The 18,122-nt window shown below is 42.2% G+C and overlaps 1 protein-coding gene and 1 long non-coding RNA gene across 2 annotated transcripts in view; one reads left to right on the top strand and one right to left on the bottom strand.

Annotated features, from left to right (window-relative positions):
* Npc1 (NPC intracellular cholesterol transporter 1) overlaps positions 1 to 17,590 on the bottom strand; it is a 58,045-nt gene extending 40,455 nt beyond the window's left edge. The window contains exons 1-3 of the mRNA XM_070029438.1: positions 17,421 to 17,590; positions 1,569 to 1,691; positions 432 to 538 (exon numbers count right to left, since the gene is read on the bottom strand). Coding sequence (XP_069885539.1) covers positions 432 to 538; positions 1,569 to 1,691; positions 17,421 to 17,477 — 287 coding nt within the window. The 5' untranslated portion in view covers positions 17,478 to 17,590. The remainder of the gene's footprint in view (positions 1 to 431; positions 539 to 1,568; positions 1,692 to 17,420) is intronic.
* A 343-nt stretch (positions 17,591 to 17,933) lies between these two features.
* Positions 17,934 to 18,122, top strand: part of LOC138832077 (uncharacterized) — a 28,244-nt gene continuing 28,055 nt past the window's right edge. The window contains exon 1 of the long non-coding RNA XR_011373497.1: positions 17,934 to 18,053. This is a non-coding gene — a long non-coding RNA (uncharacterized lncRNA). The remainder of the gene's footprint in view (positions 18,054 to 18,122) is intronic.

Raw genomic sequence — 18,122 nt, 5'->3', positions numbered from 1 at the left:
ATTGGTAGAGCTCTAGCCTTGAGCTGAAGAGCTGAGGGACAGTGCTTAGGCCCAGAGTTCAAGCCCCATGACCGACAAATAAAACAAAAACAAAAACAAAAAGAAATGTAGTCTTTGCCTGACTTAAGTAACTGTAAAGCCTCTATACACCACCTTTATAATAATAATTTTTTTTAAAGTTCCTGCCTGAAAAAAAGCTACCCACAGAGCAGACACCTTGTGAGGCGAGGACATCTCAGAGGAAACCAAGTCTGTAACTAGAGGAGAACAAAATTAAATCAGGATTACTTCCCTTTTATCTTCAACAAGTTGTAAGAATGTGTTCTTAATAAAATAGATCTAAAAACCTGACTTTTAAAAGGAAATCAGAAAATTACTGATACCAAGGTACCCAAAACCCATTGGTTCTATTTGCCCAGCAGTCAACCTACCTAGACAGAAACTGTAGAGGCAGCTGCAGGTTACTTTTCAATGTCTGAAGCTGCTGAACATCACAACAGACACTGACATTGTCATAGAAGAATCCTGGACAGAGTTCCTTTCAGGAAAGAAGACATGGAAATGAAAGCAGTAGAGTTAGAGGAAGGACAATGCTTCCTTCTTATGTAGCTGAAAAGTTCTTGCAGAATTCTTTTAACCATATTATCCATAAACTAGGGATTCTCAGGTAGAAGCCATAGAAATATCTAGTGTTTTTTCTTTTGAGATTTGTCTTCTCTATGACATTTTCTCTTTTCTATTATTTTTGCTCTTCTCATATTGTGTGTGTGTGCACATGCATGGTTAGTTAGAGATAACTGTCTCATGGACTTTCCTGCCTAGTCTGGCTTTGAATCTCAGTCCTCAGATCTCAGCCTGGGTAGCTAGAATGATAAGCCACCAATGCCTGGCATCTTTTCACATTTTTTTTTTTAAGTTCAATCACAGTGCTATTCACAACTGCCCTTAGTACTCCAGATAAAGTAAAAATCTTATTAATCCTAATGAAAGGAGTAGCCCAGAAGATTATTATGTCAACTTGATTTTTGAGAACTTAAGTCTCTAAAACCAGTCTTGTCACCTAGACATTCCCAGCTTTTTTTTCCTTATTTCCCTATGTATTTAGGGTGGTAAAAGTGCTAATAAAGTAGAACTCTGGTAGTGGTCAAAATTCACAGGATCTCAGGAAAGCACAGAAAATTCACTAAAAATGAAGAGGAAGAAGTCTCAGCCTATTAACAGCACAGTCTAATCAAGGCCTGATATTTGGCAACAACAAGCTAAATTGGAATACATTTTGCTGAAGTCCCAGGAAGTTACATTTTTGGGACTTGAACTCAGGGCCTGGGTGCTATCCCTGAGTTCTCTGTGCTCAAGGTTAGCCTCTAAATAGTAAGTAACCTGCTACTGGGAAACATCGTGAGAGGTACAAAGTCAGCCCCTGAAAAATTAAGCCTCTGGAGTTATCTTCTCCGTATTGTGGTTATGGGTTAAGTCTGGGAAAAGATTTAAGCCTTACTTCATCATTATATTTAAGGTCTAAATTAGATGATCTTATGATCAACATTTTGTGCTTCCAATGAACTTACCTGTATTAAGTCATACCCATCCTTAGGCAGTGGTTTTGGTGGCCCAGAATATTTGCAGTTGTACCTCTTATCTCCAGATACAATTCCACATTCTCCATACCAAACACAGGACTGTGAAAACACCTACAGAAAGTCAACATAAAATTAAGTGTCACAGGTTTCAATGGAAAAACAAATTTCAAAGGAAAAAAATGCTCACTCAAGGACCTTCACAGAACCTCTGCATGCTGCCTACAAAATGTCACAAAAGGTAAGACATACTTGTTAAATATTTTAAAAATAAATATTTTAATAAAAACAGAAATGCCTAGAGTGGATTTTTCAAGTCAGTGAAGTAATGGTTATTATTTACGTGATTTATACTCCCTACGTATTTGTTAAAAAGGAAACTATAATTACTTTTTTTTTTTTTTTTTTTGCCGGTTGTGGGGCTCGAACTCTGGGCCTGGGCACTATGAGCTCTTCAGCTCAAGGCGAACGTTCTACCACTTGAGCCACAGTGCCACTTCTGGTTTTGTGGTTAATTGGAGATAAAAGTCTCATGGATGTTCCTGCCCAGGCTGGCTTTGAACTGCGATCCTCAGATCTCAGCCTCCTGAATAGTTAGGATTCCAGGCATGAGCCACCATCGCCCAGCTTAGTTACTTTTAAGATCACTAATTTCACAATGTTTAGGAAAGCAAGATACTCTGTAAGTTAGTGATTATTATATTAGTTTTGTACATCTCCTCAAGGAACTATATAAGCTCTAAAACAGAGGTGGGAGAACATTTTTTCCTGTCAACGGCCATTTGGATATTTATAACATCATTAGAAGCCATACAAAATTATCAAGACAGACAGACTGCAAAGGGAAGCCAATGAAAAGTCTGTCCTGTCATGTACCAAATGATTTCAAAGACTTATAAGGCTCTAGAGAGGTCAGTTCTCACCACTGCTGGATTATTTCCACAAATTCCCAGGTTAATTAATATTAGTTCTTTGTAAGCAACCTAAATAAAACCACAAATACCCCCAATAACCCTACCTAGAAAAGGAGGAGGAACACTTTGTCCTAGAGACCAAAGTAGACAGCAAGAAATGCATATGTTAACTTTAAGGAAAGTCATCCAAGCAATAGTAATTTTTTTTTTTTTTTTTTGGTTGTGGGGTTTGAACTCAGGGTCTGGGTGCTATCCCTGAGCTCTTTCTGCTCAAGGCTAAACTCTACTACTGTAAGCCACAGCTTACAGGTTTTCTGGTGGTTAACTGAAGCTAAGACTCTCCAATCTGCCTGGGTGGCTTTGAATGGTGACCCTCAGATCTCAGCCTTCTGAGTCGCTAGGATTATGGGCATGAGCCACCAGAGCCTAGCTGCAATAATAATTTTTAAAAGTATCTTATGAAAAGCTTTCTCAAGAGCCACTCATATTCCCCATGTGAGAGTCACAAGGCTATAAGAAAATTCAGAAGTGGGACGGGTGCATTATGAATCAGCACTCTGTTCTAAGGGTACTGCCCAAAGCAACCCCATGCGTTGCATCATAATGAACTTGGACAACACAAAGGACCCAGAAAGCCTGGGACACAGCCAGGCACACAGCAAGCCAGGGACACTGCCCAACAGGGAAACAGAAGAAAAGAAGAAGCAATGAGGACTCCTAAGATACCTGGTGGAATCGCCATTAAAAAAAAAAAAAAAAAAAACAGGAAGCCAGGCGCCAGTGATTCATGCCTGTAATCCTAGCTACTCAGGAGGCTGAGAGCTGAGGATTGCAGCTCAGCCAGGAAAGTCTGTGAGATTATCTCCAATTAACCGTCAGAAAACTGGAAGTAGCACTGTGGCTCAAGTGACTGAGTGTTAGCCTTGAACAAAAGAAGCTCTGAAACAGTTTCTAGACCTTGAATTCAAGTCCCAGGTCTGGCACACGTGTGTGCATGCATACACACACACACATACACATACACACAATAGAAAACTATGGATTTTCTCTAGTAACAGTGGCAATTGACCCACACCTGTAAGGAGCAACAACAGTCTATGTTAGTCCCCAGATAAAATACAAATCCCACAATGGTCCCTGAAACTCTAAAATATAAAATAACACTTAGTGTGCATTCCCCCCCCCTTCAGGTTTTCTAAAAAAATAAAATGAATTTGAAATAAAAATTACAGAAAGTACACAGCTGTAATCCCAGCTACTCAGGAGGCTGATGCAGGCAAATCAAGAGTTTGAGGCCAGCCTTGGAAAATTAATGACAGTCTGTCGTCTCAAAAAAAGTGGGAGAAGGGAGGTTGGGAATATAGCTTAGTGTTAGGGCACTTGTCTAGCATGACAAGACCTTCGTGCTGTTAAAAATATATATACATATATATATATATATATATGCATACACACACATTACTTATTCTCTCCTCCCCTTCTACCTAGTTTTTGTTTTTTGAGACAAGGTTTAGCTTGCTAGCTCAGGCTGACTCTAAATGCTCAATCTTCTGGTCTTTGTCCCAAGTAGTACTGGAATTACAGACATATGCCACCACACCCAGCTATGTATTCCTCTTTTGACCCAGTAAAAGTCACAAGTTCAGGCCACAAAGGAGGGAAATTACCCAAATGAAGAAGCTAACCATAGCAATACTAAGAAATGCAACTCTGAATTTCTTTTAGTTCATTACCCATTTAACTGAAACTTGAAAAGGTGAAAGCCAATTATTAAGGTGGATAAAAGGCCAAGAGTTAACATAACTTAAAACCAGAGTTCCTTGCTAGTTCTCAAGAATTCTCAACTAACTGGCTGCCAAGCAGGTCGTACAAAAGAGTTAAAAGGAAAATTTCTTTGACTAATAAAGTTTAGTAGAGTTTATTTGTGCAAAGTAAAACAAAGGCTGATTTCCTAATCCAGAAGATCCTAGAGCCAGAGCAGGTTCTGAGAATTTCAACGAACAATGTGATCAGTCAGCTCTGATAGAAAAGCTGGAGGGAGGCGCAGAAAAACAACTTAATCTGCTATAGCTTAGTCCATCAATGGTTACAGCTTCATTAGTTAACTGGGTATAGGACCTCCTGCAACCAACCCCATGGTCAAGATTAAATTCTCTCCTTATGTGGTCTATCTGACCACCTGGCTACCACAAGCCTGTGGCCTTCCACAAATTTTAGGTAGAGAAACTCAGTAACAAACCACAGTTCCACAAAGCACACAAAAGGGTGTCTGGAGCCTAAATTCCCCTTCTTCAGCATTTGCTGCTACAAAGGCAAACAAGATGACCTAACACTGTTTCACAGAGATCATCCTTCCTAAACTACGTCATTTATTTCAAAGCAAAGCACTGTTTCTATAAATCTGGTAGCACTGTTTCTACAAATGTGGTGAAAAGGGAAGGCACAGAGTACAGTCAGGAGCCCTGGGTTCTGATCCTAAGAACTCATGAAGCTTTCAATCAAAGACTGGATAGTTGACCATATCTAACTCATGTTACTTAACCAGGAAGAAGTTTTCACCACCTGAGAAATGAAGCTTAATAATCGTTGCAAATCTCACAAGTTTAGTTTGAAGACTAAATAAGGGAATATGTACTAAGTACTTAATAAAACATGTAACAGGAGATAATCAAATATAAAGAATTATTGGGGGGGGAGGAATGAGGGGGAAGGGATAGTGGGAGAACAACAAAGGAGAGGGTAACAATGCTCGACAAGAAATGTACTTATTGCCTTACTCATATAACTGTAACCCTGCTGTACAGCATCTTTACAATAAAATGAAATTTTTTTTAAAAAGAATTATTACTGGGGCTGGGAATGTGGCTTAATGGTAGAGTGCTTACCTAGCATGCATGAAGACCTGTGTTCAATTCTTCAGTACCACATAAACAGAAAAAGCCAGAAGTGGCACTCTGGCTCAAATGGTAGAGTGCTAGCCTTGAGCAGAAGATGAATAGGGACAGTACCCAGACCCAAGCCCCAGGACTGGCAAAAATAAAAATTTTTAAACTGCATAAAAAAGAATTATTACTTATTCTCAATCAAGAAGTCCCAAGGGCCGGGTGTTGGTGGCTCACGCCTGTAATCCTAGCTACTCAGGAGGCTGAGATCTGAGGATCGCGGTTCAAAGCCAGCCCGGGCAGGAAAGACCGTGAGACTCCTATCTCCAATAAACCACCAGAAAACCGGAAGTGGCGCTGTAGCTCAAGTGATAGAGTGCTCACCTTGAGCTGAAGGGTTGAGGGACAGCGCCCAGGCCCAGAGTTCAAGCCCCACGACCGACAAAAAAAAAAAAAAAAAAAAAAGAAGTCCCAAGGAACTGAAGCAGCTGAGGTCTCTTTGGGTCTGAATCTTCACTCTCAGGCTTGCTTTTCATAGTCACTTCCCTACAGAAGTAGTCCTAAGCAAGTGGATTAGGGGATAGTAGAGTACATGGGTAAGTCAGGCTTTTCCCACCATAGCTTTTGGAGGACTTTGGGCCTGAAATTTCCAAGGCCTGAGGCTGAGCTGGTTCAGCATATCCACATAACCTTGAGTCACATAGGCATGGTACTTAGATAACCCTGCATGTAGCCTTCAGACTGAGTGTACATACACAGCCTTGTGTGACCATCCTTGGACAGATGCTACTTTGTCTAGAAAGGGTATAAACAGGCACCATTGAAGGATGGGACATTTGCTACTGGACATTAGCTGCCAGTAGGGGACAGAATGTGAACCTGTGCACAGAATGAAGCTGGTGCAGCTGTGAGACTATCTGGGATGAGCCAGCCATGAGCTGCTGTGCTGCAGGATGCTGTTGATTCTGCTAGTGATGAAGCTATGGACTGAGAGCCCTGAAAAAACACAACCTCCATCCATCTACCTTACCTGACATCTTTCTGTGGCCTGCACAAATCAAAGGAAAATCTGAGGCCTGAAAAGAATTGGCCACATTGGTACCCAGTAGTACTTACAAGGCACTGTGTTCCCGGCACTGTTTTTAAGTACTCTTCATACATCAACCTAATTAATCCAATCAAGATTTGATGTGGGAGGTGCTAGAATGGCACTCATAGGTACAGAAATAGAGTCATCAAGAGACTATATAATTTGTCGGAGATCACACAAATTGTGGCCAAACCAGCATTCAAACCAGAACAATCTGGCTCAGAAACGGACTCCCCATAAAACATAACTTATTGCATAATTAAGGCCTTCTTACTAGCATTACACCTACCTACTCCTACCTGTCCAAACTCAAGAAAGAGGTTAGGTGACTCATATTGCCACACTGATGGGAAAGGCTTCTTTACTTGAGATCTCTCCCTTCCTTTCTCCTCCTACCGCCATCTTCACCTGAGTCTTTTTGTAACCTCAACCACCTGATTTCCTTATCCTTATCATCATCCTTATCATCATCATCACCAGTGTTGAGTGTTGTCCCTAAGCTTCTTTTGCTCAAGGCTGGCACTTAACCACTTGAGCCACAATGCCACTTCCAGCTTTTTCGGAGTTGTAAGAAGCCTTCACGATCATCTCAGGAAACCACGCAGAGGCAGGCAGGCACAGGAGAAAGAGTATTAGGTTTATTAGAGGGGCATACCTTATCTCCCCAGGAGAGGGAGCACACGGTGCCTGCCCCTATCCAGGTGGCAGGTAGGTCCGGGGGAGGAAGTGAGGGCAGAAGTGAGGTGAGTACAAGGTGGGTCTGAGCGGAGAGATGGAGTGGCGAGCTGTCTGGAGAGAACTGTAGGCAGGGAGGACCTCAGGTCTAGGTGGAGTTGAGGACCAAAGGTGGGGACATTACTAACAGTAGTTTTATTGGAGGTAAGGGTCTCATGGACTTTCCTTCCCAGGCTGGCTTTGAACCATGATCCTCAGATCTCATTGCACCTTCCAAAAACACTGCTGTCCTTTCATTCACAGACAGCTCTTTCTCAGCTTTCAATAATGTTCAACCTGTACAGCTGTATGTCTACCTAGCTTCCTAACAGTCTCAGGTGTACAAAACCAAACTCATCTTTCCTGACCCCTCCTTGATACCAGTCCCTCTGCAAAGGAGGTTCACTGCCACCATGCACCTCCCACAACCACTGCCACCTCTCCCACTCTCATGTACACTACAGCTATGCCTTCTACACAGGCTGCAGCTTGGCTCTTACTAGACTTTTTGCTGCACAGTTTTCAGGTGCTCAGAACCTACAACCCAGTGCTTTGTCAAAGAGGCTCCAGACACTTCACCTGGTTTACACACAACACACAGTGCAAGTCTGCTGCACTGGAGATTGTCTCCCACACATTAACTATAGGGGAGCACTGTCACACCCCCACCAAGTTCAAAGAATGATACTACATTCTTGACAGTTCATCTAGTGGCTATGGACCAGTCTTAGAGAGCTATTCATAACCACATGAATTAGTTTAAGATTTTTTGCAAATTCCTAAAATTAAAGATTGCAGATTTGTAATTACAAAGCAGTACACATCTATCACAAATATCTCACATTACAAGTATATATGAAATAGCACCAAGAGGCCTCCCTAACCTCAGTAGGATAGTACCGATCCTCTTTTGCAGATTCACCTGGGGCTAATTATTAGCCCAGCCTGGGTCTTCCTACTTTTTAAATTTCATTCATAGGTAAACACACACACACACATATAAAACCACACACAAAGGTGGTGACTTTGTGTGTGTGTGTGTGTTTGTCAGTCCTGGAGTTTTAACTCAGGACCTGTATGCTGTCCTGAGCTCCTTCATTCAAGCCTCATACTCTACCACTTTGAGCTACAGTGTTATTGGTTTTCTGGTGGTTAAGAGTCCTAACGGACTTTTCTGCATGAGCTGGTTTAGAACTGAGATCCTTAGATCTCAGCCTCCTGAGTAGCTAGGATTGCAGGCGTAGGCCACAAGTGCCTAGCTTAAATTACTTTTACAATAAAATCTTAACTACCTTCCACAGATGGGCTTTTGGATCTTCTTGACCTACCCTCTACTGTATTTATCAAGATCCAGAAGGTCAAACTCCAGTCTTTTGACTCCAGTGCCAGAAAATAAAGGTATACACTGTTTCCTACTCCAAGTTTCAGTTTTACTCACCTAGAAACACCCTCTCTAACTATCCTTACTGGCCTTTCCCAAGACTCATTTCCTCCACTAAATTGAACTCTGACTTCTTTCACCCTGGTCTAGTCCAGTGTTCACTAAGTTGGTAAGCTGTCCAACAGAACAGAGGCATCCTTGGGAGGCCACAGAGCAGAGCCAGTGCTCTGGAGCATCAACACTTTTCCTTCCCATCAGTGAGGCATATGTTCCGTGCCACTGCAACATCTGTTTATGACACATTCCACAAGCTCTCTTGTGGATCTGGCTGGGGCAGTTGTTGATAAACTTTGTCTTAAAGGGCCAAACATTAAATAGGCTTGTTAGCCTGAGGGTTTTTTTTCTTTTTTTAATTGTAAAAATACTGTACAGTATAGTTACATGAGTAAGGTAATGAGTACATTTCCTTTCGAGCATTGTTACCCCCTCCTTTGTTTTTCCCCTACCATCCCTTTCCTTCCTACCTCCTCCCTCCCCCTGCCCAAAGTTGTAAAGTTCATTTTCAACAGTGTCTTGTACATCTCATTGTTACAATGAGTAAACCTGTATCCTTATTTCAGCATTTTGTTATTTCCCTTCCCCTCCCCAAATTAGAAAAGTGCATATACAAGATACAAGGCACCGACATCAAATACAGTGAAAACCATAGGGGAAGAACATACAAAAGAAACAAAAAAAAAATCACACAGTACATTATAAATACATTAAAAATAATAGCAAGAAAGATAAAACCACTTGTGTCCCTATCTTGGGGTTCACTTCACTTAGCATCAGGTTGTATGGTCATATGCACATAGCTTTTGACCTTTTCTGCTTGTCCTAGACATATATTAGTTATTGCAAATAAAGGAAACCATAGGACCTATGTTTCTTTGGGACTGGCTTACTTCACTTAATATAATTTTTTCCAAGTCTTTCCATTTCCTAACAAATGGGTGGTGTTATTCTTTCTGATGGAGGCATAGAATTCCATTGTATATATAACTATACGTTCTTGATCCATTCATCTACTGAGGGGCATCTGGGTTGGTTCCATAGCTTAGCTATGGTAAATAATACTGCGATAAACATAGTTGTGCTGGTAGCTTCAGTATAGCTTTGTTTGTGAGCGTTTGGGTAAATGCCTAAAAGTGGGATTGCTGGGTCATAGGGGAGCTCTATGTGGAGTCTTTTGAGGAACCTCCATATTGTTTTCTGAAGTGGTTGAACATGACACTCCCACCAACAATGCAGTAGGGTTTCCTTTTGGCCACATCCCCTCCAGCATGTTATTAGATTTCTTGATTATAGCCATTCTAACTGGGGTGAGGTAGAATCTCAATGTTGTTTTGATTTGCATTTCTCTTATGGCTAGAGAAGTTGAGCATTTCTTCATGTGTCTACTGGCCATTCTTACTTCCTCCTCAGAGAAGTCTCTCTTTAAGACTTTAGGCCACTTATTAATCAGGCATTTGTTTCTTTGAGGATTTGTTATTGGGGGGTTTAATTTTTTAAGTTCTAAGTATATTTTACATATGAGACCCATGTCCCTTGGCTAGTAAAGATTTTTTTCCCAATCCGTGGGCTTTCTATTGATCTTGCTAGCTATGTCCTTTGCCATGCAAAAGCTCTGAAGTTTCATGCAATCCCATTTGTCCAACCTTTCTTTGATTTGTTGTGTTTCTGGGTCTTTATTAAGAAAATTTTGGCCTGTGCCAAGGATCCCTAGAGTTTCTCCTATTCCTTCCTGTAATGTTTTCAGGTGTCTGCTTTTATTTCGAGGTCTTTGATCCATTTGGAGTTGATTCTGGTGAAGGGTGATATATAAGGATCTAGCTTTAGTTTTCTACAGGTGCTTAACCAATTTTGCCAGCGCCATTTACTGAAGATTAGCTTGAGTTTCCTGAGAGAACTACTCAGCCCTGTCAAGTTTTCAAATGAAACCCCAGACAAGAGGTGAGTACATGTGCATACACATGTGTCCATTCCCAATAAAACTCACAAAAACAAGCTCTGGCCACTGGTTCCTGCTTTAGACTCAAGCAGTATTTATATTTTGAGAGTATTTTCTTGCTTTTATTTTGACTCCTTTGTAAAATAATTTTTAAAAAAACCTAAATGCTGTAGCCGAGGGGTAGTAATTCCTTTGGAATTCATTGCATTCTTCATCCAGCAACCATCAAAACACAATGAATGGAGGCAACTGACTGGGTTATGTAGGTTCACAACTCAGAGATGCCTGCTTCAATCTAGAACTTAGTAGCTATACACAGCTACAGAGTTTCTAGGTCATATGGGAATTTCACAATGTACTCCAGGGTTTAATTACTGGGTAGATGACAGGGCAAGAAAGCTTCTTTGAATAGTAATTGGGCAGTTCAGGAAGGGGTGAGGGGAGAGGGGAAGCCTTTTTGCCATATACTAGCAACTATAGCCATTGCTAAACCTGACTCTACCAGGAAGTGCCACTAGTACCCACTGAACATCAACCAGCAAGTGTCTCATACTCCAGGATACCTTTAGTAAATACTGACCGAACAACACTGAATGCCAAACACATACCCTACGGCATAGAATCGTTTACAGGCAAGGAAACTATGGCTCAGATGATACTTTGAGGTGATATGGTTAATAAGTGACATAATTTTGAAGCAATCTCCACCCCCATTCATCACCTCCTCAAACTTTCCTCACCTGTAGCTACTGCATTGCTCAAACTCCAACTGTGTCTCCATTAAAGACAGACTGTCCCATCTACTATGTCCTTACTAGGAACACTTGCAGAAATCATGACTATCATTCATCTCTTCTTAAGCATCTCCCTAAGTGGTTGTCAGGTGACTCACTTCCTCAGTACAAATGACTGTCTTCAGTCCCAGACCAGCACCCAGCCACCCAACACAGCTGAGAAAGCAGGATTGGGTCCTCCCATGTCTGCTGTTGTTCTGAAAAAGCAAAGCTAATGGTGGAATCTGGAGACACCCAGCTCAATTTCCAGGAGGAGAACCAAGGAAGGAAGGTGACTACTGATCAACTCCACAGCCTACTGCCTCTCCAGGGATCAGGGGCACAGGCCTGGCTGGGAAGGCAGGTGGAGGAAGTGACATATTCTTTTGGAATCAGGAAGACAGACCAAACAAATGTATCAGTATCAGGAAGACAACCACACAAATAAGGCAGTATCTTTGGGAGTAGAGGGTAGGCTAGTCTGATTTTTATTAAGAAAAATCTTTTTTTTTTTTTTTTTTGGTCAGTCATGGGGCTTGAACTCTGGGCCTGGGCGCTGTCCCTCAGCTCTTCAGCTCAAGGTGATCACTCTACCACTTGAGCCACAGCACCACTTCCAGTTTTCTGGTGGTTTATTGGAGATCAGAGTCTCACAGACTTTCCTGCCAGGGCTGGCCTTGAACTGCGATCCTCAGATCTCAGCCTCCTGAGTAGATAGTATTACAGGTGTGAGCCACCAGTGCTCGGCTTAATTTATACCAACCTGGTATAAATGTATTCACACATAGCAATTGATCATCTGTGTGACCAGCAGACTTGTCTGTTGATGGATGTTTAAGTCCTACACCTCTAGACTTAGATGGACTCAGTTAATCCAAATTTGAAGTTAATTCCTTAGTTTATAGTTTAACTCACCCAATGTCATCTCACTAGTTAAAAATAGGCAGTTATGAGCTCCTCTAACCCTGAATTTGAAAAATGGCTGCAAAAGCTATAGGACTAAAACAAAACCATGAAAGTGAAGGTGAAGATGCACTCCCTCTGATAGATCCTCAGAATATGGAATGTTTGCAGTGTGGCAATAGGGCAATGACTAAGGACAGCAGGGTAATTCCATCACTGACTTATTATGACCTTGTGGGAGAAGCCACATTGAATACAGGTACATGCTTTGAATAAGATATATTACTGCATATACACAACTTGCAGAATACCTGTTCAATTTAGCTTGCTAAGCATGAGTAATCAGGCAGTAGTATTTTCAGTTTGAATAAACAAGAACACAGAAAATCAGAAGATGGTAGTTCAAGCTCTCAGCTAGATATGTGACCTTGGGACAAATAAAAGCTTTAATGTCACTATCTGTAAAACAGTATCCTACCTGTATTAAATAAGTTCTGTGGGAACAAGATCAGATGCATGACAAAAATGAAGCACTATATGAAAAAAGTAGGTCTTTTTGTGGTTTTTTTTTTTCCTTTTATAACAAGTAGCTATTTTTTAAATCTTTGTTCAGATTCCTAACATTTTTTAATGGCTTTATGAAGACAATCTAAATACCATAAAATTTGTATTTTTCAAGGCCAATGATTTTTTTTTAATACTAATCAGGAAACTCTCATTTTCTTTTTCTAAAGTTTTAAAATTTTAGTTCCCTGCCCAGAGATTTAGTTCAAACTCAGAGATTCACTGTATGCTTGGCAAGCCCTCTATCATGTGAGCCATGGAATTTTAGTTTTTCAGTGACAAAATATTTACACATATCTATAGGGTACAGTATGAAAATCTGGCTCATGTAATGTAACATATAACCAAATTAAGGTAATCAATTAGCATTACCTACTCAAATATGAGTCATTCCTATTGTTATCCCTATCTTCCCTTGCTTTCTCTTACCTACCTAGGACATAATATGTCACAACTCAGCTCAAATCTGGACACCTTATAGCATTTTGTCCTTACCCATAAGCATTTCTTACTGTATTATAAAATTTTATCAAGCCTCTCCTCCAAGCCCTATCAACTATGAATAAGACAGGGTCAATAACTAACATTTATATACCTCTGAACTGATTATTTCTTTAGCCCTTTGCATCCTATATTTTTCCAGAGCCCCTATTTTATGCTGAATAAATCAACTTGAGTTCCTCTTAGGAAACTAAGGAAGGGACTGTAACAAGAACAAAAATTTAAAGTTTTTCTGAAATCCTCCCAGTAACACACTTGTACTATACAGTTGCACCACTTACGTATTCATTTAGAAAATACATATTTTTTAAAGTTTTGTTTCTACAGCAAATATTCCAAAGACTAAAATTAAAAGAGGATGGTCAAAGGAAAATCTAGCTAGCTAGAGTCAGTCATTGGCACCACCAGAAATGAACTGCAAATCCAATTTTGTGTGCCATTAATGTCTTAAGTCTTCAAACCCATTTAGAGGCCTAAAGATTTAGTAGCTAAAAAGTCAAATGATAAGTGTCCAGGACATATTAGATGATAAAAAATATAGTTTTCATGAGTACCCTGGGAAATAGGCATAGTTGTTAGCCCAAGTTTATGGAGAAAGAAACTGAGGCTCCAGAGTCTACCTGGATTGCCTAAGATCTTTTACTCTCTCTCTCTCTCTCTCTCTCTCTCTCTCTCTCTCTCTCTTCTTTTCCTTACAATACTGGGATTTAAACTCAGGGCTTTACCTAGAATCACTTTTGGGAAGAAATACAGTTAAGGTGTTGGGTTTTTTTAAAACTAATTTTTTTTTTAACCAGGCAACAAATGCTGTTGCAGCAGCTTAAGCAAAGATTGAGGACTTCAGAGGAAGACATCCTAGTAGAGGAACAGGACAACAATATCTTTCATGTCGACTGGGAACTTGGAAGATGATCATCTCCCTCCCTCCATTCCCTACACCCCGTAAATAATCTGGCTGAAGAATAAGATGTCCTTTGTAGAGCGGAGGGTAAAGGATGGAAAGGGGTACCAGGTATCAGATTCGAGACAGTAGGTAATATGACATGCTTGAAACACTACATTCCTTTTCAGACCAGTGGAGGGAAAGGAAGGATTACCCAGGAGAGAGGTGTTACTGTCTTCCAATCAAAGAGGTTCTTTGTTCTGGGTAGTATAACAAATGTGGAAAAATACAAAGAGCTATTCAGCAAATCTTTTTCTCACTTCCCACTTGCTAAACAATAGTAATTTTTTAAAATCTCCCTTTCCCCTAGATATCTTACCTTAGTTAACTGATATCTAATCATTCCATCAGTCAAGGATAGGAAGATTGTAAATTCATTCCAACTGCACAAAGTTGATCCTTATTTGTCCATGTTAAAGGACTCATTTCATACCCCTAGAACAGCCACTTAAATGTTTAAAATTTCTACTTAAACCTCAATCAATTCCAAGTTCCTCAAGAAAAAGCTTATAAAAATCATAGCTTGTTTATCAAAACGTCATATATTATTTGGCTGGCAATGCTTTAAAGGCACGCCCTCTAATGTTATTTCACCAACTGTAAATGGTTAAAATTGATAAAAATAAAGATCTCCTCTAAATGTATTTCTGACTTTCAAATACAATTCCAAGGCAATTTTTTGAGTGTCCAGACTCATCAACCTGAGGAGTTGCTGTTACTGGTGTGAATTCTAAAAGCTGATACTTCTCTTCCCATCTATTTAGCTTCACCCCAACAGTTCAGATACAGTAAAAGCCTCTAGGCAGGAGCTAACTTTGTTAACTTTTAGGTAAGACCTAGTTGAGATTATTTTCAGGTATTTCACAGGAGATTCACAATCAACCTCCGACTTATTCCAAATGCCCTGGAAGATGCATTCATGGGGCCATCAGCCTTGGATACTACCTTGAGGTAAAAGCATTGCAGAGACTAAGTTAAAGCTGCTTTATAAAGTGAAACCTGCCAAATGGTTGTACTTTCTCAACCATTTACTTCCTCAAAGGCAAATAATTGCTATTTCTTGAGTTATCAGGCACAGTGATAAAGTCTCTCTATATCCTTATTACTTAATTCCAGTAATTCTCTGAGATATTTATCTTCGCAAGAAACAGTTGAGATTAAATGCCCAAAGCCACAGAGCTGTTGAGTGATCTCACAGCTAGATCCCATGACCATCCCAATCTCATTTTTCTTCTGCTTTCCCTCCCAACCAGACATCTCTAGGTTCATCCTGATTTTTGATGTGTGCTTTTCTGCAAGTCCACCCAGCTGGGGATTCCTATCCCATGGGCCTAAGCCCTGGATGAACAATATCTATCCCCTTCTGAGCCCTACCTACCTGGAGGTTTTTAAAAGATGGTTTTTCTAGTCCATGGAACTCCTTAGTTTGCCCTTCCCTCTGTCTGATTCACTACTCTGTCATTACTGCAGGCCAGTTAGTGGGCATGAGGGAAATTCGCAGAGGCTCACTCTTTCATCCTGGTTTAATTAGCACCCACATCTTTAGGCATTCCTCGGCCTCCACCCTCACATATTTCAAAGAGAAAACTGCAGGCACACACAAACAGTCCAACATCTCTCTAGGTGCCTATGCTAAGAAAAAGGTAACAGGGTGGTCAAGATAGTTCCAGGCTTCATCCTTCACCAGCTAATTGTGACAAGGGGATTTGTCTTTGTGGGCCTCAGATTCCTGAGACATTAAAAAAACAAGACCAAAAACATAAGCATTAACCTGCAAGGCTGGGTGTGGTAGCACACACCTGCATATCTGTCTATTTGAGAGGTGGAGGCCAGATGATATCTGGCTAGAAGCCAACCATAGCAAAGTAGCAAGATCTATGTCAAAAACAAAATACAAACTGAAAGAGATAGGTCTGTAGCTGGTGAAGAACAGGACTCTGGGTTCACTCCTCAGTACCCCAAAATAAAAATAACTTACACTATTTATCATACTGGTACTAGGGCTCAAATGCAGGGCTTGGATGCTATCTCTTAACTTTTTCACTTAAGGCTGCTGCTTTACCACTTGAACAACACCTCTACTTCTGTGTTAACTTGATATGAGTCTCATGGACTTTCCTTCCCAGGCTGTCTTAGAACCTTGATCCTCAGATCGCAGCCTCCTGAGTGGTTAGGATTACAGATGATGGCCAGTAGCACCAGTGGCATCACTGGCACCACAGACTCCTGCACTCTTTACAGTTCAAACTGACTTACATAAGGCACTAAGGACAGTTGGTTGCTGTATAAATTTTGTTGCCTTACCTCACCTCTTCTTATACTTTCTTCCTCAGAAAAGGAAAGGGAACAAAAAGTGGCCAGACTTTTTAAATCAATTCATGTTCTACCTATTTACAAACTTAAATTCTACATATGCAAGTAGTTAACCGTGGTTAGAGGCCATATCTCTTTTGTTCTGCTTCCCTCTGATCCCTACATCCTAAATAGGGGAATTAGGTGATCACAGCTGACACCGTTGTTACTGGATTCTTTCTGGTCACCAGGTGCAGGTACTAGAAAGTTGCTGATCTCAGAGCAAGAATTCAAGGATGGCCACAGCGGACTGAAATAGGGGCAGGTTGAGTAATGCGAAGCATAGCTGCAGCAAAGCAAAAGTGCACTCTCCAGACAGGAGTGTGGGCAGGCTCAAGGAGCCTAGCCTGGAGGGAGGGGGCTGTTCCCAAGACTCCAAGCTTGTATTGGGGGGGGGGGTCTGTGGACGTGGGGGGGCTGGCAATTCCTCTCAAATGTCAGTTAGGAGAGTTCTTGGCCTGGGATGGATAGTCAGACCCAGACTGTCATTTTCTGCTGCCCAAGTTAAGTGGGATCACAAGTTGTTTCTTCATGTCAGCAGGCCAGGACCTGACTTCAACAACGTGCAAGCCATCATCAGGTCTCTTAATTCCCTGCACAACTCGTATCAAAATGAACAGATAAGTGCCCAGATGTCGCCGCCTTCCACGCCGTAGGGTAGAGCGAGGCGCCTAGAGACCTTGCAGTGGGCCGAGCGCGGGGACGGCACCCCAAGACCAACCTCCCAGACCCGGGCCTCCCGCGCGCCTCAAGCCCCACGCCCAGGCTGCCCGCTGCGGGGAAGCTCCGCTCGGCCCCGCCACGGCCCGTCCGGGTCGCCGGCGTCCGCTCACCTGCGCCGGACAAAGCAGCAGCAGCAGGAGGCCCAGGGCCGGGCCTCGCGCCTTCATGCTGCGGCCGCGCTGGCCTGCGGACCTCTGCGGGTTCGGTTCCCTCCTCCAATCGCCCGGGCGGTCGCTTCACTTCCCCGGGTTGTTTCGGGACCGGCGCCTGACTGGGGAGCAAGCAGACGCAGGCGGCGGCGGGGTGCGCGCGCAGCTCAGGAAAGACCGAGGGGGTGTCGGCTCCTCCCTTTCTGGGCGGGGCCTCGGCATCAAGAGAGTTACGGGGCAGCTTTGAGGGGTGGGGTCTAGATCGTGTGGGCGGGGCCTGCGGGTCGGAGGGGCGGAGCCAGACCCTAAAAGTGCCGAGGCGCTGGTGGCGGGAGAGCCTTGGGTGATCTTGGCGAGAAGTTCCTAGGATCGCCCCCTGAGGCGAGGGTCCCGCAGATTTGGGCGAGTAGACTGTTGGAATCCGGACTGGGAGGCTGTTTCTGGGATAGATGGAGGACACTCTGATCTTAATGCTTTCGCTTGTTCAGGCACCCCGTTTTTCCTTCCAGGGTTCGAGTGGGTCAGGACAGCGTGGGAGCTTTTGCCCCATGAGGACCTTATTTCTCAGTGGAATGTTTGCTTATTGTGACTCCTGTAAGTACTCGAAGCAAGTTCTTCCACGCTCACTTACTCAATAGCCACCCTCCAGCCAGGCTGGTGGCG

This window comes from Dipodomys merriami, unplaced genomic scaffold (assembly GCF_024711535.1).
Source record: "Dipodomys merriami isolate MVZ:Mamm:240054 unplaced genomic scaffold, mDipMer1.0.p SCAF_2, whole genome shotgun sequence".
In the NCBI taxonomy this organism is placed as follows: domain Eukaryota; kingdom Metazoa; phylum Chordata; class Mammalia; order Rodentia; family Heteromyidae; genus Dipodomys; species Dipodomys merriami.
The sequence above is the reverse complement of the archived record's forward strand: the minus strand, read 5'-3'. Positions and strand labels throughout refer to the sequence as shown.